Source organism: Oncorhynchus mykiss, chromosome 11 (assembly GCF_013265735.2).
Source record: "Oncorhynchus mykiss isolate Arlee chromosome 11, USDA_OmykA_1.1, whole genome shotgun sequence".
Taxonomy (NCBI): Eukaryota; Metazoa; Chordata; class Actinopteri; order Salmoniformes; family Salmonidae; genus Oncorhynchus; species Oncorhynchus mykiss.
The window spans coordinates 38,117,438-38,141,136 of NC_048575.1; the positions used below are offsets into that span (position 1 = coordinate 38,117,438).

The window sequence follows — 23,699 nt, forward strand, 5'->3', positions numbered from 1 at the left end:
ACAGCTTATCATGAGATACTCTACCTCAGGCGAGCAGAACCTCGAGACTTCCTTAGATATCGTGTACCAGCTGTTGTTGTCAAATAGATTTGGGGTCACTAAGAAATGTCCTTGTTTTTGAAAGAAAAGTTTGTTTTTTTTGTCCATGAAAAAAACATCAAATTGATCAGAAATACAGTGTAGATGTTGTTAATGTCTATTGTAATGACTAAAAGTAACAATAAAAGAAAACTAACGAGGCTATATAGAGGTGGTACCGATCCTGAGTCAATGTGCAGGGGTAAAGTGACTATGCATAGATAATGTTAAGTAGCCTTTTGGTCCTAGACTTGGCACTCCGGTACCGCTTGCTGCCTTGCCACCTAGCATTTAGTCATTAAACACAACCGAAGCCACAGTTGTGTTTAATGAGTCTTTCCTTCTCACACAGGCCATCAGCCTTGGATATGTCGACATTTCTACCAAAATCTTGACTTACTCCATTCAGCTCCTAGTGGAACAAAGGGGCCTTAACGGTGTATCTCCAGTGAACTCTGTCCTGGGTGGCTTTCTTGACTTCATCCCAGGTGGTTCCTGCCTTCATCTTATTCTCATTCATCCATGCCTTCTTTCGGCAGCAAAACTACCAACCCAAAATAGTATTGTATAGAAAAATAAAAACAACCGAGCATCTAATCACTGTCATTCATCAGTTTGTCTTTTCTAGGCGATGAATTTAAATTGTCTGTTTCTCAGACAATTGTCAAATTTTTGCTCAGTTGTTGACTTACACTGTTAGTATGTTCAGGTATGATAACAAAGACAGTACAGTATGAAGACAGGCTAAAACTACTTCTCCAATAGAAATCCCAGATCACACTTGTAGGCGATGTCGGCTAGCTAAGCTCATGCATAGAAACATGTCATCAGGTCTAAAGGTCATCTCGCGCCAAACTGCACATGTGCAGGCTTTCAAATCATAGACACTCGTTTGATATAAAAGCTCATGAAAATGTTAGTTTGTCACTTTCACAAGGTAATAGTAATAACATGTTCAACGATTTAATACATTGACTGGAATCTAGGTTGTGCCTTTAGACTGAGAAAATGTAATAAAAGGATGAATTTTTCACTTTTCCCACTGTCTTCTCAAACCCCGGCCTGGTCTGTTTAGCAAGCGTTCACGTAAGTCCTGCGATGTTGCAACTCTGTGTTTAGAGAAATCGATGATACCTCATGACGTTCATCAAAAAAGTACACTCAAAGAAAGCATTGTTGGCATTTTTTTAATAAACATTTGCCAAATGGGGGAAGAAAAAAATATCACATTTTAGTACAAAAGGACAGTTGCTTGTCTCCTTTTTGAACTTGGGTTACATCTATTTTTGTTTTACATATGATTTTACAATGGCAATTGGCAGAGGGCTTGTGTAATTTAAAGTGAACACAGCCTTCCATCAAGTCATTCAGTAGCTATCAGTTTTACTGCATTCACCCAAGTGCTACCAGTCTTTCTGGAACCAATGATCTCTTCACTGTTGGGTAGAGCTTGCAAGTTAAGCATTTCACTGTACTTGTGGATGTGACAATAACACTTGAACCTTTCATCAAAAACAAGCCCAGAGAAGCCTTATCAACTGAGACCTCCTGGTTGCAACATATTCTTAACCCCCAAAAACTACATAACTGGTATTTTTATAATTGTGCAGATATAGCACTTCATTCATTTCATACCTAAATTGTTCGCCTTCTTTAGTCAGTAGTGCAAAAAAATATGAATTAGTCTGCTCGGGAGTAATTAAAGAACGGCTAAAGTACATATTTAAAACGCATACCTAGCCTGGTACACTTGAAAAATGTGCGTTTAATTTAAAAGACAGAAGTAGAATAGATTACCAAAAAAAATAAAAAAAATGGTACGAGCAGGAAAAGCCCCCTCCTTCTGCAACATACCCCACATTCCAGATAAATTAGGACTACAATGCTTGACACAGATTTAAAATTATTTTTATTACAAATCAGGTGCACATTTCCAGATCCCTCTGGTCAGCCTGAGAGAGTTTGGAGCTCAGTTTCTTTTGAGTCCTCAAGTCTGGGGTGTTTCCATCATCACACCCTGCCCCGTTCACTATGCCACAGCCAATCAGAAGGGGAGGCCTCGCCCTCGGATGGCTGTTGAGTTCACATTTGTGTTGAAGCCAAGGGGCAAAGATGGGGCCCCAGGCTGGGAAGGGGAGCCCCAGGACTGGCCCGGAGGTGGGATGGGCGGGGGAGGTGTGGCATGGTTGTAGAGCTGGATGGTGGTGGGGTTGACCTGCCCTTCCACAAGCAAGGAGTGGCTTTGATTGTACTCAAAACGGTGGTCTTTGTCCCCGCTGAACACCATGCTACTGCCACCTCTACCTCCCCCTGTGCCTGAAGGGTAGGGCTCCTGGAGTGAGGGGGCCAGGGACCCGGCAGCTGAGGACAAGCCGGGGGTTGGATCGCTGCTGGTGAACACCTCCCTCAGGGCGTGGGGGGGCAGGCCGCCCCCCAGCATGTGGCCCAAGTAGCTGTTGCCAAAACCTGCAGGAGGGAAGGGTGGAGGGGGTGGGCGGCTGTAGTCACCGCCATAGCCCGGTCCTTCTGCGCCGGGGTGTGGTGAGTAAACTTGCTTCGGGAACCTTCCTCCCTCACCTGAGATCAGCATGGGCGGCAGGTGGCCAGTCTTGGGCTCCATCTTCTGCCGGTAGTCCAGGTCCTCGCAGCAGGGAGGGGGCTCTGGAGGTTCAGGAGGTCTCTGGTCAGGGGGTAGGATGGGTCTGGAGGAAACTCCACTCCCCTCAGACACTAAGGGGGAAACGCACAAGACATTATGTTAATTCAACGCAAAGGGATAGTTCTAGTTGGAGTTCTATCCAACATTAAATTATTTGTGTACAGAAATTAGAGCCAGATAAGCCTACTGGATGGTCACAACTGTCACAACTAGCAAAATGTCTATATATGAGTGTAGTTACCTGGTGAGACAGGGATGGGCTCTGGGGGCTGCTTGGGCTCAGGGGGTGGCGGAGGCCGTCCTGCTAGTGGGTTTCTGCCGACTGCCTCGTCCCTGGCCTCTTGCCTCTGTTGGGCCTGGAGGAGCTGGGCCAGCAGCATGGTGACCGCCGTCTGGGTGGCTGACGATGCTTCACCTTCAGGCTTCCCCTGCGAAACCGACGAGGGAGGTGGTGATGGGAGCTTGGGCATGGGGGGCGCTCCACCCAGCAGAGGGGGCTTGGGCGGGGCGGGTGGCTCTGGGGGCTGGTTGGAATCAGAGGGTGCTGGTGGCAGGACCTTGGAGAGCTGCTGCAGTGTTTCAGAATTGACCTTAGCGATCTGGGCTGCGTTGACAGTGCTCTTAGACTGGCCAAGCAGCTTGAGGAGGACCGCCAGCTGTTCCTGGGTCAGCTGGCAGTTGGGACCTTTTGGGTCTACGGGAGACAAAGGAAAACATGATTTACTAAAAAGTAACTATTAATTCACTCCAAGTTGTTGTTAGTGTGTAACTGACAAGGCATGAGGCAAGTATGGTGGGTTGACTGCAGTACTAGACTAGAGACAGTCACTCACCCAGTAGGGCCGAGGCAGCCACAGTCTGGGCTTTGAGCCCCCCGGGTGGAGGGAAGCCCTGGGGGGTGTTGCTACGACTGTCGTCTCCCAGCCCCAGCTCCTTACGGGGGGCCTTGGGAGCTGACAGCTCCTCTGGCATTTGCTTCTGTTTCCGCCGCTTCTTACTCCACAACTCATGGCAGTCCTGCCACAGGGGGAGACTGGAAAGGAGCAATGGGGACAAGATCTTCAGTTTCTTTGCAATTTCTCACATGGAATAGCCTTCATTTCTCAGAACGACAATGTTTCAGAAGAAAGTGCTTTGTTTCTGGCTATTTTGAGCCTGTAATTGAACACAAATGCTGATGCTCCAGATACTCAACTAGTCTAAAGGCCAATTGTATTGCTTCTTTAAATCAGGACAACAGTTTTCAGCTGTGCTAACAATTACAAAAGGGTTTTCTAATGATCAATTAGCTTTTTAAAATGATAAACATGGATTAGCTAACACAATGTGCCATAGGAACACAGGGGTGATAGTTGCTGTAAATGGGCCTCTGTACGCCTATATAGATATTCCATTTTTTTTTTTTAAATCTGCCGTTTCCAGCTACAATATTCATTTACAACATTAACAATGTCTACACTGGATTTCTGATCAATTTGACGTTATTTTAATGGACATTTTTTTTAGCTTTTCTTTAAAAAACAAGAACATTTCTAAGTGACCCAAAACTTTTGAACGGTAGTGTACAATTCTACAGTGATGGATCACAGACACTGAGGTGTAACGGCTTTTCCCAAACATACTCTGGTGGGGGCATCTTGGTTGGGTCCACGTCTTTGAGGAATTCACTGCTTAGCGCCGCCTCGGCTGCGCAGCGCTTGCTGGGGTCCAGCGACATCATGTGGTCAAACAGGTCCAGGGCTGAGGGTGGAATACTGAGAGAAAGACCAAGTGATTAGTCAAACACTGCCAAAGAATAATGCTATGTATTATTTTCATACGTTAATGACGAACCCATTTACTGAATTCAAACAAGATGATTGACTCACAAAGCATACTCCTCTCTGAGCCGCCGCCGGTACTGTTTCTTTGGTTTCATGGTGTTGAAGTAGGGCAGCTTGATGACATCTGGCCACACGGCGGGGCAGGGGCTGCCACAGATACGACTGGAAGGGAGAGAAGCCATCAGTTTGGGCTAGAGTTCAGTAATGTGCCCCATTTGGGAACACTGTCAAACGAGATAGCTGAAGGCCTTTCAGACAGTTAAAGCTGCAATATGTACATTTTTGGGCGACCTAACAAAATTCACATAGAAATGTGAGTTATAGATCTGTCAATCATTGAAAGCAAATCTAAGAAGTGGTAGATCTGTTCTGTGTGTGCCATTTCTATGCTTCTTGTTTTTTAAGTTTTGTTTTTGCGTCTTTTACTTTCAGATTTGTACACCAGCTTCAAACAGCTGAAAATACAATATTTTTGGTTATGGAACATATATTTCACAGCAGTTTAGATGGTAGAATGATTCTCTACACCAGGGCTCTCCAACCCTGTTCCTGTAGGTTTTCGCTCCAACCCCAGTTGTAACTAACCTGAGTCTGCTTATCAATCAGCTAGTTATTAGAGTCAGGTGCGCTAGATTAGGGTTGGCGTAAAAACCTACTGGACTGTTGCTCTCCAGGAACACGATTCGAGAGCCCTGCTCTACTCTTTATTTTCTTGTTTTGTCACATACTGAAATTCGGCGAACTATTAGAATTTTAGCAACCAGGAAATGACGACAGAGCAATTTCTTAATAGTGAATCTTTAAACAAATACTGAGAATAAGACAATGACAGATTTATAGTACCCGTTTCCTCTGACCACAGCGTACCTGATCAGCTCTAACTGGGCAAGCTCCTGGTTGGCTTGGAAAATGGGCTTCTTTGTGAACAGCTCCCCCAGAATGCACCTGGATTTCAGACAAAAACAGAAAGAATACATTATCATCTTTATAGAACCATGACCCATCATCTGTCCTTGGCTCAAGAATCATGAATCTCATAAGCCAGTGAAACACCACACCGAATGTCAACGCAATGTATGTCTCTTACCCGCAGCTCCACACGTCAATGGCAGGTGTGTACCTCTCCTCCCCCAGCAAAAGCTCAGGGGGTCTGTACCACAGGGTGATCACCTTGTTGGTGTACGGGCGGCTATTACAAATGCATCAGTGTCAATAATATCATCCACAACAAAACACAGTTGAGACCTATATGTTTGATGAAACATATATACAGTAATACATGTGATAATCCAATAACTATGGGCAGTAATCAACTGTAAGCCATATCGGGACACTTACCTCTCATCAGAGTTATAAAGTCGAGCCAGTCCAAAATCTGCCAGCTTTATTTGACCCCTGGCGGAGAGAACAGAACACGGCTTTAACTTGACCTCCAAACCCTTTCTGTCAAACACTGCCACCGCAGTGGATAGAAACAGGTTCTTTGACGTTGGCTACCATTTAGCATGGTCCCAGATCTGCTTGTGCTTTGGCGTGACAATGACCATAGGAGTTGACAAGACAGCACCGACAGATATGGGACCAGCAGGCTAGCTATCCTGAGGAGCACTCACTTGTTATTAAGCAGGATGTTGGAGCACTTGATGTCCCTGTGCAGAAAGTTCTTTTTGTGGCAGTAGTCAAGGCCCTCCAGCAGCTGCCTCATGAAGGACTTGATGTGGCTCTCGTTGAAGTGGACCAGGCCTGACTCCAAGAGGCCCATCAGGTCATGGTCCATATACTCAAACACCAGGTAGAATGCACCTGTAGGAGGAGGATGGATCATATAGAAGGGAAACAGATGCATAGATAAACACAATGCAGACACATGGGGCTACGTCCCAAACGCTTTTCCCTATAGTGCACTACATTTGACCAGGTCCTATAGGGCTCTGGTCAAAAGTGGTGCACTATTTAGGGAACGGAGTGCGGACATGCTAATACAGAGGGTTTGTCATATGGACCTTTGTCGTTCTTGAAGTCCAGGGCATCCTCCTTGTCGGTGACTATCTCCTTCATGTTGATGATGCTCTTGTGGTTGAGCTGCCGGAGGATCTTGATCTCCCTGATGGCGGTGATAGGGAAGCCCTCCTTCTCGTTGTCCAGACGCACCTTCTTCAAGGCCACCATCTCAGCTACACCATGGGGATAGAGATAAAGGGCAGAGTATATTATAAAATACATTGTGGCAGACGGCAGGGAGAGGTGAGGGGGGTGGTAATTGAGGAACGATAGCTTGCAGGCTCTACCCACAAGCCTTATATGGACTTCCTGCCCCAACGAGGCAAGACTGAATTGTTAAGCCAGGGAGTGCTTGCGGATTAAGAAGGGAGCAGCCTACACAAAGGGGCAGAGGAGCTGAGACAAGAGGTATGAAGAGTGAGAGAAACGAGAGCAAAATCTGTGTGAATACCCATTGTGACCTGGGCTGTCGGACTACCCCCCCATGTACCAGACCAGATTGGCTGAGAACGCGAGTGTGAGGATTACCCCTGGAAAACGGAACGGCTTGTGGACTGTGAGGTGATGGGTGAATTCCCCCTTCTTTCCCCGTGTACCAAAATCCCTAATAAACTTCCCCTTTGCCTTACATTTGGGCTAGTGGTGGTGCCTGTTTTGTTATTGAACTTGGTGATGTGGAAACCCCACACCCTTGATCCTGCTACAACATGTTCACACATAATAGATACATAGGGCATAGAAAGACTTCAATTTTGAGTAGAACGAGTTTTTACTTTAAAATGTTGATAGTGAAATAATTATTATAATATGAGCTACCAGGAAGATAGGGCGTAGCCTATGATCTACATGAAATGTTGAAGAAAGAAAGCATTAAGTAGTCCTCACCTGTGTCTTTGTCTTTTGCCTTGTACACCTGGCCGTAGGTGCCCTCTCCCGTGATGCCGATAATCTCAAACTTGTCCACGCACCGTTTCCCCCAGTCTATCTCAGTCTCCTTGATCTCCCCAAAACGTGGGCCGCAGATCCTGGGAGACAAACAAACCAACTAGAGATTAGGTCAAGCAGTGGTGGTCAACACCAGGCAGTAGAAACTCAAGGAGCATTAAGAAGCATAGGCCATGGAAGAGGTAGGGTGAGTATAATGGTTCCACAGAGCAGACACGGAAGGCCAAGGGGCCCAGACATACTTGGGCCGACGGTGAAGCGTGGTGGTCTTCTTCTCGTTTAATGGGCTGTGGGGGGAGGAGGCGCCGCCTCCGGGGAGCTCAGGAGGAAGGGGCAGGTCGGCAAGGAGGTGGCGGGCCTTCTGATGCTCTGCTGGCTTCTTCCCTGAGAGCGAAGGTAAGACCTCCTTCAAGCTGCACAGGGGAAGAAGAGAATGAGAAGTTAGGCTATGGAACAGCACAGAGAGGTGGAGTGATGAAAACAATAATAAAAGGTATTTTCTATTACGTTCCATTTACCTGTCTGCTCCATCTAAGTGCTCGAGGACGTGCAGGGGCAGGAGTAGAGATGTCAGTGTAGAGGCAGTCAGGGCAGCTACTCGCCCCTTCTCTTTGCCCTGTCCAGATGCTGGTGCTTTCCTCTTGTCCCGTTGCTCCGAGGGGTGCCGCTCTCTGTCCCTGCTGGGCTGATGGGGCTCTGTGCTCCTCTTGGAGGTTCTGTCTGCAGGGGACTGAGGCTGGCTCAACACAGGGGTCCTGGGACCCTTCTCGGGAGGTGGCGGGGAAGGGGGCCGGCCCATCTTGATGGTGGGGTTGGCCTTGGAGCTGGGCTGGTGGGAGCCTGTAGAGGGTCCCTTGGTGGAATTGGAGGCGTTGCTGGAGCTTTTGGCCCGGGCAGCTGCCTCGGCAGCTTTTGCCTTCTTTTGCTTGCTGAGCTCGGCCGCGAGGCTGCTCTTGAAGGTCAGCGTGCTGGGGGAGAGGCTGGAAGGTCGACTGTGGGAGCAAGAGTGGCGGTGGCGGCTGCGTGAGCGGGAGTGCCTCAAGGAGGAATACGGGCTCCTGCTTCGAGACTTGCCAGATCGCCTGGAGAAAGGAGACACACAGGTTGTATGATGAACCTTTATCACAGGAGAAAAGTTCTCATTAAAAAGGTGCATAATGTCTACCTAGTGCAAATCTAGCAGACTACTGAAATGGACATTTATATTCAGAGCCATTAAAAGCATCATTACAACCTTAATCACAATCTAGTAAAACAGTTCTACTAATATGTTTCACAAAGCAGAGCTCTCTCAGGCAATCCAGATTCCACCCTGACCTCATATTTACACCAATGTCTCTGAGTAGCTAGGTTTCCATCCAATTGGCCACAGATTTATGCACATATATATATATATTTTTTAATCAGCATGAAAACAATATGCACTTTTTCCCCACAAGAGATGCGTTGCCATCAAATTAACTTGTTGTGGATAAAATGCTGGGCGTGGTGATGTAGATTCTAAGCTAACATATAGAATTGTTTAATGATGGTCATACCAAGGATAATGTATCTATTTGATTTTGAATTTTAAGACCCCTTTTTATTTTATTTCACCTTTATTTAACTAGTTATTTAGGCCAGTTGAGAAGTTCTCATTTACAACTGTGACCTGGCCAAGATAAAGCAAAGCAGTGCAACAAAAACAACACAGTTACACATGAGATAAGCAAACGTACAGTCAATAACACAATAGAGAAGTCTATGTACAGTGTGTGCAAATGTAGTAAGATTAGGGAGGTAAGGCAATAAATAGCCAATAGTGGCGAAATAATTACAATTTTGCATTAACACTAGTGACAGATGTGCAGATGATGATGTGCAAGTAGAGATACTGGGGTGCAAAATAGCAAAAAATAAATAACAATATGGAGATGAGGTAGATGGGTGTGTTATTTACAGATGGGCTGTGTACAGGTGCAGTGATCGGTAAGCTGCTCTGACAGCTGATGCTTAACATTAGTGAGGGAGATATAGGTCTCCAGCTTCAGTGGTTTTTGCAGTTCGTTCCAGTCATTGGCAGCAGAGAACTGGAAGGAAAGGTTGGCTTTGGGCTTAACCAGTGAAATATACCTGCTGGAGAGCGTGCTACGGGTGGGTGCTGCTATGGTGACCAGTGAGTTGAGATAAGGCGGGGCTTAACCTAGCAAAGACTTATAGATGACCTGGAGCCAGTGGGTTTGGCGACTAATATGTAGCGAGGGCCAGCCAACAAGAGCATACAGGTTGCAGTGGTGGGTAGTATATGGGGCTTTGGTGACAAAACGGATGGCACTGTGATAGACTACATTCAATTTTCTGAGTAGAGTGTTGGAAGCTATTTTGTAAATGACATCGCCGAAGTCAAGGATCAGTAGGATAGTCAGTTTTACGAAGGTATGTTTGGCAGCATGAGTGAAGGAGGCTTTGTTGCAAAATAGGAAGCCAATTCTATATTTAATTTTGTATTGGAGATGCTTAATGTGAGTCTGGAAGGGGAGTTTCCAGTCTAACCAGACACCTAGGTATTTGTAGTTGTCCACATATTCTAAGTCAGAACCGTCCAGAGTAGTGATGCTAGGCGAGCGGGCGCAGCAATCGGTTGAAGAGCATGCATTTAGTTTTACAAGCTTTTAAGAGTAGTTGGAGGCCACGGACGGAGTGTTGTATACCATTGATGCTTGTTTGGAGGTTTAACACCGTGTCCAAGGAAAGGCCAGATGTATACAGAATGGTGTCGTCTGCGTAGAGGGGGATCAGAGAATCACCAGCAGCAAGAGAGACATCATTGACATATACAGAGGGAGTCGGCCTGAGAATTGAACCCTGTGGTACCCCCATAGAGACTGCTAGAGGTCCGGACAACAGGCCCTCCGATTTGACACACTGAACTCTGAGAAGTAGTTGGTGAAACTGGCAAAGCAGTCATTTGAGAAACCAAGGCTATTGACTCTGCACCCCTTGATGAAATACTGAATTTGGCATTACTGCTATTATCCAATTGAAACGCATTGAACAGATTCACTAATTAAACTAATATATATATATATAAAACATAATATATGTGTATATACATGTGTATATCTACACATATATATACATATATATATACTTCCATTCATTTGTTGTTGTTGTTACTATATATATATATATATATATACCAATATACATATGTATATATACACATATATTGTGTTATATACATACATACGTGAATCTGTTCAATGCGTTTCAATTGGATAATAGCAGTAATGCCAAATTCAGTATTTCATCAAGGGGTGCAGAGTCAATAGCCTTGGTTTCTCAAATGACTGCTTTATATACTTCCATTCATTTGTTGTTGTTGTTACTGGGGACCTTCAGACAATGGATTGAGAGGTGGCCCATGCAAAAAACATCTCCCAATCTTAAAAACAGACGGATTTTGATGGGGATGTTATTAAATTGATTTCCGCAGGACTGCGGAAATTGTAGGCTAAGGGTTAATAAAGTGTTTGTAATTCAACAAGAGGCACTTAAAAAAAAAAAAAAAAAACATAAAATTGAATGCCAGATTTCTAGAATTTTCAGACTATTTTGGGGAAGTGTATACTGGCTCCTGAGTCTCAAGATGGTCAAACAGTACTATTGCAGTTTAATTGTAAAAAAAAAAATATATATATATATAGGGGGGTGCCGGTACAGAGTCAATGTGCAGGGGGCACCGGTTAGTTGAGGTAGTATGTACATGTAGGTAGAGTTGATTAAAGTGACTATGCATAGATGACAACAGAGAGTAGCAGTGGTGTGGAGAGGGGGGAGAAGGGCAATGCAAATAGCCCGGGTAGTCATTTGATTAGATGTTCAGGAGTCTTATGGTTTCGGGGTAGAAGCTGTTTAGAAGCCTCTTGGACCTAGACTTGGCACTCCAGTACCACTTGCCATGCGGTAGCAGAGAGAAGTCTATGACTAGGGTGGCTGGAGTCTGACAATTTTTAGGGCCTTCCTCTGACACCGCCTGGTATAGAGGTCCTGGATGGCAGGAAGCTTGGCCCCAGTGATGTACCACTGTTGCGTCATCGGCAAACTTAATGATGGTGTTGGAGTCGTGCCTGCCCGTGCAATCGGGGCGGCAGCATGGCCTAGTGGTTAGAGCATTGGACTAGTAAACGAAAGGCTGCAAGATCGAATCCCTGAAAAATGAAAGAGAAATGCAAACGACAGCAGCAGAGTCCTGTATGGCAATATATTCAGAAGTTAAATGGGAAGGAAATGCAAACTTTTAAATTGTCACACCCCTAGTATATATATGCCTTAATAGATTTTTTAAATAGACTCAGTTTTCATTTGACACCCAATTTGACATACTTCTATTTACTTCACGTTGGTGCTTATGGGTCCTTTAATATGGAAACATGAACATAAAATATTGCAGTTGTAAATAACTGCTACTGAACTAAAAATTAAGAGCTGAGAAAAAAATAATACCTACAGAAAGCTGTCAACAGGAAAGCATTGCTTTGCCAGCAATTGGATTTTAAAATATTATACAATCAGAGCATTTTCCCCCCTGGGAAAGGAGCGAGAGGCTCGCTCTACACAGCAGCAGACCCTAGTGAAACAGGTACCGTGACAGGCAGACACTTTCATTACTGGAATCAATCAAGTTTTGGGTGAGGTGACCATGTAGAATGTGCAGCTTTCACTGATGCAACCAATTACATTTTTTACTTGCACAGCCAAGTCAAAGGGTGCGACAAAAAATGTTGCAGTCTGGAGCCTTGAGGTGGCATGTGTAGTCCACTGTGTAGCCTTATTTCAAACATTGAAACTTTAGTAAATAAAAACAAAGAAAATGGATGATTCAAAATATTAACTTTGTAACCATTCCCATTTAATCCCCTCAAGCCAGTGTTGCATAACTTTAGTCAACCAAAGCAAAAGATTTTGAAACTCTGGTGTCTCCCAGTGGATGAAGTCAGCACACAACGTGACAAGCAGCAGAAATAATGTATCCGTCAGAATGTATGGAATACATCAAAGTGACTAGCTAGCTAACATTTTTTTATCATGTTACAATGCGTATCTAGATACATTGCACTTGTACATTTGGGTACTGATACAATGGCAGGCAGCATTTAAAGCACCTAACGGCCCCATGACTGAGAGTACCAGTCAAGCGCTTACTGTTGTTGAATTAACTTGGCACATGGAAACGGTGACAGAAACAGCATGCACATTTGGCTTCCATGTGCCAAGTTAATTCAACACTTCGTAGGCCAAAGCGTTCTGTTTGTTGTCTTAAGCCATCTTGCATTTTGAAAAGGAGATGGCCTCTCTTCCAAACTAAGGCCTTCTGTGTAATCATATTTACATAATGAGGAAGTATGTGTAACGGGGGTCAGTGTGCTGCTAACAGCTTAGCTTCATCCACTGCACATACTAGACTCGAACCAGTGATGCTCTGCTTCACAACACATGTAACTGGCCTCCTTGACAACGTTCCAATGGATTGAGCCACCCAAAGGGTACTGATTGGATGGCTCCATTTGCAACATTGCAAGCTAGCTGTGCAGTGATCTTACAGCACGTTTTTAACTCAGCAATCCAAGGGCATAAAACACAATATTGAACATGATCACACAAGAGAAGCTAAAACACGGGTCCAAATCAGTCAGGTAGGTAGGTAGTTAGACGATTAACACCTGAAATTATACCAGGCGTGTTATCTTTGACTTTAATACAGGTACAGTACCATCTGATTGACTGCTTACCTTATGACTGGACTTGGGCTGAGTGACTTTCGGTATGGACTTCGTGATCGCCGACGGGTACCGTAGGGACTTGAGACAAGTTCTCCCTGTTCAAATGGACTATGTCGACCATAGCTTGGAGAACTGCGCCTGTTGAATGGGCTCATTGGAGACCGCTTTCTTTTGTTGCTTGAGTATGAACTGGGCGACTTTGAAATGTTGTAGGCGCCATAGACCTCAGCATCTCGGCTGTAGTATGTCAAACTAGGGGACAGCCTTTTGTTCCCATAACTGGGACTTCTTCTACATATAAATTGTTTATTATAACTACCACTGGGAGACTGGTATCCATAAGAATAAGATGTCCCATGTGGACTTTCTGCCTTGAAACCAGGACTTCTTCTGGAGGCTCCGAGTTCTTCACAGTCATCTCGGTATGATTGTGGTGCATCCCTGTATGCAGTCAGGGCCTCTTTTTCAGACCGTGACTTACTTTTGTGCCGTTTAGACTCCCTTTTATCCAAAGACATGGGCGGCAATGTTGTAGACGTCTTCTTGCCGTTGCTGTCACTGTTTCTCGCACTATCTCGGTTGTTTTTGGTGGCACTAAGGCTACTTCCGCCACGAGATTTCGAAGAGTCCTTCTCACCGCTCTGGCGTTCCTTTCTTTTCGGTTCCTTCTCTTGTCTATTCCTCTCGGATGAACCACTGGTTTGTTCATCCTTCCTGAGATGCACTATATCCCGGTCTCTTCGAGACCATCTCTCTCGGGATGTCGGTCCGTTGATGTCTGTAAACTCAATTTTGCTAAATCGATCGGCCGAAATCCGAGCATGCGGTTCTGGTTTAGGTGAAGGGCTCCCAGAAAAGCGTTCCGATTGGGAACTCACGTCGTCATATTCCACCAAAGTCCGAGGTTCACCTTCTCTTACGAGAGTGCTTCTCCGTTCACTGCCTGGTTCATCTGGCGTATGCCATGGTTCTTTCTCCCTAGCGTGACTGTGTTTCTTTCTACTAGACGACAGCCTCTTCTCCCGGTGTTTCTCTCGCTGCTGAGTAGCACCGCCTATAGTTCTAACGCTACTGCGCCGCTCCGGTCTGTCACTTCTCTGTGCCGATGGGCTTTTTCCCCGACCCTCGCGAATTACCACCGAGTTAGGCATTTATCAAAAATATGTGATATATACTTTTGGTAACATTGGTTGTCTTCAGTGTTATGTTCCTTGGTACACAAAACATTTGCAACAAATTGGCTAGCTAGCAAACTAGCAAGTTAATATAACCAGCTAGTCAGACGGTAACCAGCAGTGAGCTATTACAAACGAGAATCCATCGCATTCATCATCTCCCAAAAAATCCATAATCTGTTTCCCTCGATTAAATTAATTTCATATGACAAATAAATCAATGATTATAATCCGTGACTGTAAGATTCCAAAGATGTGCCATCTAGCTAGCCAGAGCTAGCTAGCAACTGTAGCTAGCTAGGCAGTGTCTCGTAACTGCATTCCATGTTATAGCAGGCCCGATATCTCCTGCTCGAAAGGAAATGTTTCTTGGTAGAAAATCGCAGCTCACGTCGGCTTTAAAAATATATTCCCAAAGTGCTGAAAATAAGAAATAAAAACATTTCACTTTTTAGTAATGACATTTCTTTACGTTTGCCATAACAATCCAGTTTGGACGAACAAGGAAGTGGCTAGCACGCATCAAACTATGCTAGCTTGCTTTCTCCTTGGAGTTCAATCAACTCCGGCAGATTCAATAAAACAAAACTATTTAAAAAATCCACGGACAGTTTACGTATTTTAGTGGATAGCCGTATTATCACATATTTATATAAATTCAAATATTACATTTAGAGTTTTATTGGTTATATAATTACATTTTATAACCGATATGCACCGAACATAATTCGTCAACAAGATAACGTTAGATTGCCGGGCCCTCCAGTTTTCAAATTGAAGGGCTGCTGCCACTAGTACGACTACTACGACTTCTTCTTCGATGAGATTTAAGGGTGGTTGGCATCCAATAAATGTTGCATTACCCCCACCTACTAGACTGGAGTACAACTCCCTATACTTTGCTTGAAAAAATGAATAAACGAATACCCTACCACCGAACACTACACACACACATATTTTTATAATAATAACAAAACACCCACCCTTCTCTATTATTTAAATATATTTAGTCCTACCTCAGGCCAACAGACTGAAAGGAGGGAACAGCACCACTTAACACACCCTGTAACTATTCTGACATAAAGTCTTGCACACCCAAAATAGTTCTCTGCAGCTGCCACCACAACCTCAATTGTCTGCGACTTACATTCCATCCCTTAAGTACAGTTGATAACCATTGCTATACATGCAAAACAAATCCAATCAATCTTAATGAAACATATATCACTTGCTGGTTTAACCCTCTGTACTTGTACAGATCTAATACTCACACCACTCCTCTTAAGATCCCTCCCCCTTGACCCATCTTCCTCTACTTTCTTAACTGCCTCAGCATATGACAACTTACGCACTACTCTAACCCTGAAACCCTGGAATGCTACACATTCCTTTGTCTCATGTCCTTCTGCATACTTCTCACACCTAGGAACCTCCCTCCTACACACTGCTGCCACATGCTTGACACCTGTAACAACGGGATGCACCCCTTGGGATGTAGCGTTTAACAGTGCATCCCACCTGCAAAATCGGCAGTGTATCAAATACTTGTTCTCCCCACTGTGTGTGTGTGTGTGTATATATATATATATATATATATATATATATATATATATATATATATATATATATACACAGTGGGGAGAACAAGTATTTGATACACTGCCGATTTTGCAGGTTTTCCTACTTACAAAGCATGTAGTGGTCTGTCATTTTTATCATAGGTACACTTCAACTGTGAGAGACGGAATCTAAAACAAAAATCCAGAAAATCACATTGTATGATTTTTAAGTAATTCATTTGCATTTTATTGCATGACATAAGCATTTGAAACGTCTGAAAAGCAGAACTAATCAAATGACTACCCAGACTATTTGCATTGCCCCCCACCTCCCCATGCTGCTGCTTCTCTCTGTTATTATCTATGAATAGCCACTTTAATAACTCTACCTACATGTACATAATTACTTCAATTACCTCAGCACCGGTGCCCCCTGCACATTGATTCTGTACCGGTACCCCCTGTATATAGCCCCGCTATTGTTATTTTACTGCTGCTCTTTAATTATTTGTTTTTCTTATCTATTACTTTTTTAGGGATTTTCTTAAAACTGCATTGGTGGGCTAGTAAGTAAGCATTTTACTGTAAGGTATTCTGCGCATGTGACAAATACAATTTGATTTAATTTTATATCCTAACGTCACTTTGTCGGGCAAAGACTAAACATCAAAACTCAAAAGAAAAGACAACTTTTACATTTACCGTTACCCATTTCAATTTTACTCTTTTCTTGAGAGCAAAACAATTCACATATCTTGCCCCCATTCGTCCCTCTGACCAGCAGAAACACAAACAATTATCACAAGACCACTTCTGGTTACCCGTACCGATTCCACAGCACCCAACTCTGTTTTCAACCACCGTGAAACCACAAATGGATCAGCCAAAAAGCAAGGGTCCACTTTTTCAAAAGACTTCACTCCTACTGTCACAGACTCAAAGCCTCGGGCTACGAGAACTTCACCACACCTATCACCTTGGAAACTCCGCCCTCATTCTTACACCACTTTAACAAACCATCTCCCCTTTCTGCCATTTTTAACCGACTCAAGCTCACCCCTTCCTCCCTCTCTCTTATACCTCCTCTGCCTCTCTTTTCCCTCCATTCCTCCTCCATATTCTAAGTATACGTCTTCTGACATACATCTTGTTCTTGGATGCCATTTAACCGGCTGTCACAATCTCCTTACAATCAGCACGAACCCCTCGGGATTTAGCGTTTAACAGTGCATCCCATTTATGAAGTAAAAAGAAGGCCTACTATTCTGTTGTTACATCCAGTGGCGTGCATAATCCAGACCAGTGGTTACGTCACTGCCAAAGGAAATCCCTGGCACACAGATTAACGGACAGCTACAACCGGTTGTGAGTGTAGGAGCAGGTTAGGAGAGCATTTTACCCTAAACCTTTCCTATAACCCTAACCCTAAGCCTCCTAACCTGCCACGTTAATTATCCTAACCTGCTGTGTAAATTCTCCTAACCTGCTATGAAAAAAGTGTGTTCTGGTTGTAGCTGTACTCCATCTAGTCAGAACGTTTTACAAATTCCTCCACATAGGAAATAAAAATATTATTTTCAATGAATCTAATTTTTTTTACCATTTAAATATTTTTTTTATTCCAAATATCTGATTTTGTTACTTTATATCGGCTATAGCCAGGCCATAACAAGTTACAACCCCTGACAAGAATGCACCAAGAACTAGTTCGCAGGGCAAGGGCCAATAACACTTTGAATGTGTGACGGGGAGAAAACATAGCCTTCATGTCAATGGGGAAATGGAGAATGCCAAGAATGTGCAAAGCTGTCATCAAGGCAAAGGGTGGCTACTTTGAAGAATCTCAAATATAAAATATATTTTGATTTGTTTAACATTTTTTTTGTTTTATTTCATAGTTTTGATGTCTTCACTCTTATTCTACAATGTATAAAATAATACAAATAAAGAAAAACACCTGCATGAATAGCTGTGTCCAAACTTTTGACTGGTACTGTACATAAACTTTTCTATTTACATTAGCAATGGAATGCGAAGTGGCGAGAGGGTTCGGGGGTTGGTGATGCAACATTCTTGCTCCACAGCTCAAATTTAGTGGAAAGATTTCAGTAGCCACAAGCCCAGTAAGCATGTGTATTTTAAATTGTTATATCTCTGCCAATTTTTATGGCATGTCCCCCTCCATCCTTGACTTTTCCTAAATAAGTATTTTGAGTACACTGATGTTGTTAGAATTTCACTAGTCCAAACAGACAGAGGTGTCAAGCACCACAAAAATTTGAGGGGGCAAAAGTACGTGAGGATGACTGGGGGGTGGTCCGGAGTGCGGCTAGGCCCCCTGTCATGTATTGTCATGTTGTGTCTTGTTTCTGTCCTTTCCCTTCACCCTGTCTCCCTCTGCTGGTCGTTATTAGGTTACCTTTTCTCCCCCTCTTTCCCCCAGCTGTTCCTTGTCTCCTCCTAACTACCTCGTCACCCCTTTTCCCACCTGTTCCCTTTTTCCCTCTGATTAGTCCTCTATATCTCTCTCTGTTTTTGTTCCTGTCTTTGTCGGATTCTCGTTTGTGTTACTCATGCCTGAACCAGACTATCGTCGTGTTTGCTGCAACCTTGTCCTGTCCTGTCGGAATCTGCCTGTCCATCTGAGCCTACGTGTGTTTCATCATTAAAGAAACCTCTGTTTTGTTAATTCGCTTTTGGGTCCTCATTCACCGCATGACAGAAGAATCCGACCAAGAATGGACCCAGCGACTTCGGATCCTCTCCACTCAGCCGTCGAGATCCAGGGAGCGATGCTAGGCAGACACGAGCAGGAATTGTCTGCTGCTCGACATGCCGTTGAGACCCTGGCCACCCAAGTCTCCAACCTCACAGAACAGGTTCACCATCTCCGCCTCGATCCACCGGCCACTTCCAGGGCTTTCGAATCTCCGGAGCCCAGAATCAATAACCCGCCGTGTTACTCTGGGGAGCCCACTGAATGCCGCTCGTTCCTCACCCAGTGTGATATTGTGTTTTCTCTCCAGCCCAACACTTACTCCAGGAGCACTGCTCGTGTCGCCTACGTCATATCTCTCCTTACTGGACGGGCTCGTGAGTGGGGCGCGGCAATCTGGGAGGCAAGGGCTGAGTGTACTAACCAGTATCAGGACTTTAAGGAGGAGATGATACGGGTTTTTGATCGATCTGTTTTTGGGGAGGAGGCTTCCAGGGCCCTGTCTTCCCTATGTCAAGGTAATCGATCCATAACAGACTACTCTATTGAGTTTCGCACTCTTGCTGCCTCCAGTGGCTGGAACGAGCCGGCTTTGCTCGCTCGTTTTCTGGAGGGTCTCCGCGCAGAGGTAAAGGATGAGATTCTCTCCCGGGAGGTTCCTTCCAGCGTGGATTCCTTGATTGAACTCGCTATTCGCATTGAGCGACGGGTTGATCTTCGTCACCGAGCTCGTGGAAAGGAGCTCGCGTTCTCCGTTGCCCCCCTCTCCGCATCACTACCATCTTCCTCTGCCGGCTCGGGTGCTGAGCCTATGCAGCTGGGAGGTATCCGCATCTCGACTAAGGAGAGGGAACGGAGAATCACCAACCGCCTCTGTCTCTATTGCGGTTCCGCTGGTCATTTTGTCACTTCATGTCCAGTAAAAGCCAGAGCTCATCAGTAAGCGGAGGGCTACTGGTGAGCGCTACTACTCCTGTCTCTCCTTCAAGATCCTGCACTACCTTGTCGGTCCATCTACGCTGGACCGGTTCGTCAGCTTCCTGCAGTGCCTTAATAGACTCTGGGGCGGAGGGCTGTTTTATGGACGAGACCTGGGCTCGGGAACATGACATTCCTCTCAGACAGTTAAGGGAGTCCACGGCCTTGTTCGCCCTGGATGGTAGTCCTCTCCCCAGGATTCAGCGTGAGACGCTACCTTTAACCCTCACTGTTTCTGGTAATCATAGCGAAACCATTTATTTTTTAATTTTTCGTTCACCTTTTACACCTGTTGTTTTGGGCCATCCCTGGCTAGTTTGTCATAATCCTTCCATTAATTGGTCTAGTAATTCTATCCTCTCCTGGAACATCTCTTGTCATGTGAAATGTTTAATGTCTGCTATCCCTCCTGTTTCCTCTGTCTCTTCTTCACAGGAGGAGCCTGGTGATTTGACAGGGGTGCCGGAGGAATATCACGATCTGCGCACGGTGTTCAGTCGGTCCAGGGCCACCTCTCTTCCCCCACACCGGTCGTATGATTGTAGTATTGATCTCCTTCCGGGAACCACTCCCCCCCGGGGTAGACTATACTCTCTGTCGGCTCCCGAACGTAAGGCTCTCGAAGATTATTTGTCTGTAGCTCTTGCCGCCGGTACCATAGTCCCCTCTTCCTCTCCCGCCGGAGCGGGGTTTTTTTTTGTTAAGAAGAAGGACGGGTCCCTGCGCCCCTGCATAGATTATCGAGGGCTGAATGACATAACAGTGAAGAATCGTTATCCGCTTCCTCTTATGTCTTCAGCCTTCGAGATCCTGCAGGGAGCCAGGTTTTTCACTAAGTTGGACCTTCGTAACGCTTACCATCTCGTGCGCATCAGGGAGGGGGACGAGTGGAAGACGGCGTTTAACACTCCGTTAGGGCACTTTGAATACCGGGTTCTTCCTTTCGGCCTCGCTAACGCTCCAGCTGTCTTTCAGGCATTAGTCAATGATGTCCTGAGAGACATGCTGAACATGTTTGTTTTCGTTTACCTTGACGATATCCTGATTTTTTTCACCGTCACTCCAGATTCATGTTCAGCACGTTCGACGTGTCCTCCAGCGCCTTTTAGAGAATTGTCTTTTTGTGAAGGCTGAGAAGTGCTCTTTTCATGCCTCCTCCGTCACATTTCTTGGTTCTGTTATTTCCGCTGAAGGCATTAAGATGGATCCCGCTAAGGTCCAAGCTGTCATTGATTGTCCCGTCCCTAAGTCACGCGTCGAGCTGCAGCGCTTTCTCGGCTTCGCGAACTTCTATCGTCGTTTCATCCGTAATTTCGGTCAGGTGGCAGCTCCTCTCACAGCCCTTACTTCTGTCAAGACGTGCTTTAAGTGGTCCGTTTCCGCCCAGGGAGCTTTTGATCTCCTCAAGAATCGTTTTACATCCGCACCTATCCTTGTTACACCTGACGTCACTAGACAGTTCGTTGTCGAGGTTGACGCGTCAGAGGTGGGCGTGGGAGCCATTCTTTCTCAGCGCTCCCTCTCTGACGACAAGGTCCACCCTTGCGCGTATTTTTCTCATCGCCTGTCGCCGTCGGAACGTAACTATGATGTGGGAAACCGCGAACTGCTCGCCATCCGCTTAGCCCTAGGCGAATGGCGACAGTGGTTGGAGGGGGCGACCGTTCCTTTTGTCGTTTGGACTGACCATAGGAACCTTGAGTACATCCGTTCTGCCAAACGACTTAATGCGCGTCAGGCGCGCTGGGCGCTGTTTTTCGCTCGTTTCGAGTTCGTGATTTCTTATCGTCCGGGCTCTAAGAACACCAAGCCTGATGCTTTATCTCGTCTCTTCAGTTCTTCAGTAGCCTCCACTGACCCCGAGGGGATTCTCCCTGAGGGGCGTGTTGTCGGGTTGACTGTCTGGGGAATTGAGAGGCAGGTAAAGCAAGCACTCACTCAAACTCCGTCGCCGCGCGCTTGTCCTAGGAACCTTCTTTTCGTTCCCGTTCCTACTCGTCTGGCCGTTCTTCAGTGGGCTCACTCTGCCAAGTTAGCCGGCCATCCTGGCGTTCGGGGTACGCTTGCTTCCATTCGCCAGCGTTTTTGGTGGCCCACCCGGGAGCATGACACGCGTCGCTTCGTGGCTGCTTGTTCGGTCTGCGCGCAGACTAAGTCCGGTAACTCCCCTCCTGCCGGCCGTCTCAGGCCGCTTCCCATTCCCTCTCGACCGTGGTCTCACATCGCCTTAGATTTTGTCACCGGACTGCCTTCGTCAGCGGGGAAGACTGTTATTCTTACGGTTGTCGACAGGTTCTCTAAGGCGGCTCATTTTATTCCCCTTGCTAAGCTTCCTTCTGCTAAAGAGACAGCACAAATCATCATCGAGAATGTTTTCAGAATTCATGGCCTTCCGTCAGACGTCGTTTCGGACAGAGGTCCGCAATTCACGTCTCAATTTTGGAGGGAGTTTTGCCATTTGATTGGGGCTTCCGTCAGTCTCTCTTCCGGCTTTCACCCCCAGTCTAACGGTCAAGCAGAACGGGCCAATCAGACTATTGGTCGCATCTTACGCAGTCTTTCTTTTCGCAACCCTGCGTCTTGGTCAGAACAGCTCCCCTGGGCAGAATACGCCCACAACTCGCTTCCTTCGTCTGCGACCGGGCTATCTCCTTTTCAGAGTAGCCTCGGGTACCAGCCTCCGCTGTTCTCATCTCAGTTCGCCGAGTCCAGCGTCCCCTCCGCTCAGGCTTTTGTCCAACGTTGCGAGCGCACCTGGAAGAGGGTCAGGTCTGCACTTTGCCGTTATAGGGCGCAGACTGTGAGAGCTGCTAATAAGCGTAGAACTAAGAGTCCTAGATATTGTCGCGGTCAGAGAGTTTGGCTCTCCACTCAGAACCTTCCCCTTAAGACCGCTTCTCGCAAGTTGACCCCGCGGTTCATTGGTCCGTTCCGTATTTCTCGGATCATTAATCCTGTCGCAGTGCGACTTCTTCTTCCGCGATATCTTCGTCGCGTCCACCCGGTCTTCCATGTCTCCTGTGTCAAGCCCGTTCTTCGCGCCCCCGCTCGTCTCCCCCCCCCCCCATCCTTGTCGAGGGCGCACCCATCTACAGGGTCCGTAGGATTTTGGACATGCGTCCTCGGGGCCGTGGTCATCAGTACCTAGTAGATTGGGAGGGGTACGGTCCTGAGGAGAGGAGTTGGGTTCCCTCTCGGGACGTGCTGGACCGTGCGCTGATCGATGATTTCCTCCGTTGCCGCCAGGTTTCCTCCTCGAGTGCGCCAGGAGGCGCTCGGTGAGTGGGGGGGTACTGTCATGTATTGTCATGTTGTGTCTTGTTTCTGTCCTTTCCCTTCACCCTGTCTCCCTCTGCTGGTCGTTATTAGGTTACCTTTTCTCCCCCTCTTTCCCCCAGCTGTTCCTTGTCTCCTCCTAACTACCTCGTCACCCCTTTTCCCACCTGTTCCCTTTTTCCCTCTGATTAGTCCTCTATATCTCTCTCTGTTTTTGTTCCTGTCTTTGTCGGATTCTCGTTTGAGTTACTCATGCCTGAACCAGACTATCGTCGTGTTTGCTGCAACCTTGTCCTGTCCTGTCGGAATCTGCCTGTCCATCTGAGCCTACGTGTGTTTCATCATTAAAGAAACTCTGTTTTGTTAATTCGCTTTTGGGTCCTCATTCACCGCATGACACCCCCCTTCCTTATTTTGCACTTTTTAATTAAAAATCCGGAGGCAGCTTTTTCCTATGATCTAGAGACATTATCATTATGCTTATTCTATGGGAAAAAACATGTATATTTCTGCATATCTAAACATACCTCTTGAGCTGTCTGTATCTTCTTGACTGGTGCTGCGGTAACGAAATTTCACCAGCCTGTGATTGTCAAGCAAATAACTGTCGGTCTCAAGCTAATTTACCTTTAATTAACATAAACACATTTAGCATCTCCTGGTTTCCACACATCCTACAAGCCATTTTAAAAAGTATAATACATCCATGTAATATAGCCTACACCTC

The 23,699-nt window shown here is 45.8% G+C and overlaps 1 protein-coding gene across 3 annotated transcripts; it reads right to left on the minus strand.

Annotated features, from left to right (window-relative positions):
* Positions 1-1,249: 1,249 nt before the first annotated feature.
* LOC110535667 (cyclin-dependent kinase 13) lies at positions 1,250-15,254 on the minus strand. Of its 3 annotated transcripts, XM_036935422.1 has the most exons (15): positions 15,142-15,254; positions 13,278-14,863; positions 8,025-8,588; positions 7,749-7,919; positions 7,447-7,586; positions 6,564-6,734; positions 6,174-6,363; positions 5,899-5,955; positions 5,648-5,749; positions 5,404-5,505; positions 4,606-4,722; positions 4,360-4,491; positions 3,571-3,770; positions 2,979-3,431; positions 1,250-2,808 (listed from the first exon to the last, which is right to left on the minus strand). In XM_036935422.1, exons 2-15 carry the CDS (start codon positions 14,417-14,419, stop codon positions 2,123-2,125), a joined length of 4,227 nt encoding a protein of 1,408 aa, XP_036791317.1. In that variant the 5' UTR covers positions 14,420-14,863; positions 15,142-15,254; the 3' UTR covers positions 1,250-2,122. The 3 variants fall into 3 exon arrangements, with proteins under 3 accessions (XP_036791317.1, XP_021476489.1, XP_021476488.2); XM_021620814.2 differs by having other exon boundaries at positions 5,428-5,505; positions 13,278-15,230; XM_021620813.2 differs by having other exon boundaries at positions 13,278-15,229.
* Positions 15,255-23,699: the final 8,445 nt, after the last annotated feature.

Excerpts from the sequence above, each read along its gene's own strand:
- LOC110535667 (XM_036935422.1), bottom strand. The coding sequence starts at position 14,419 with ATGCCTAACTCGGTGGTAATTCGCGAGGGTCGGGGAAAAAGCCCATCG. Across the intron at positions 6,735-7,446 it reads GGCAAAAGACAAAGACACAG|CTGAGATGGTGGCCTTGAAG; the intron begins GTGAGGACTACT and ends CCCATGGTGTAG. Across the intron at positions 6,364-6,563 it reads GGACTTCAAGAACGACAAAG|GTGCATTCTACCTGGTGTTT; the intron begins GTCCATATGACA and ends CTCCTCCTACAG.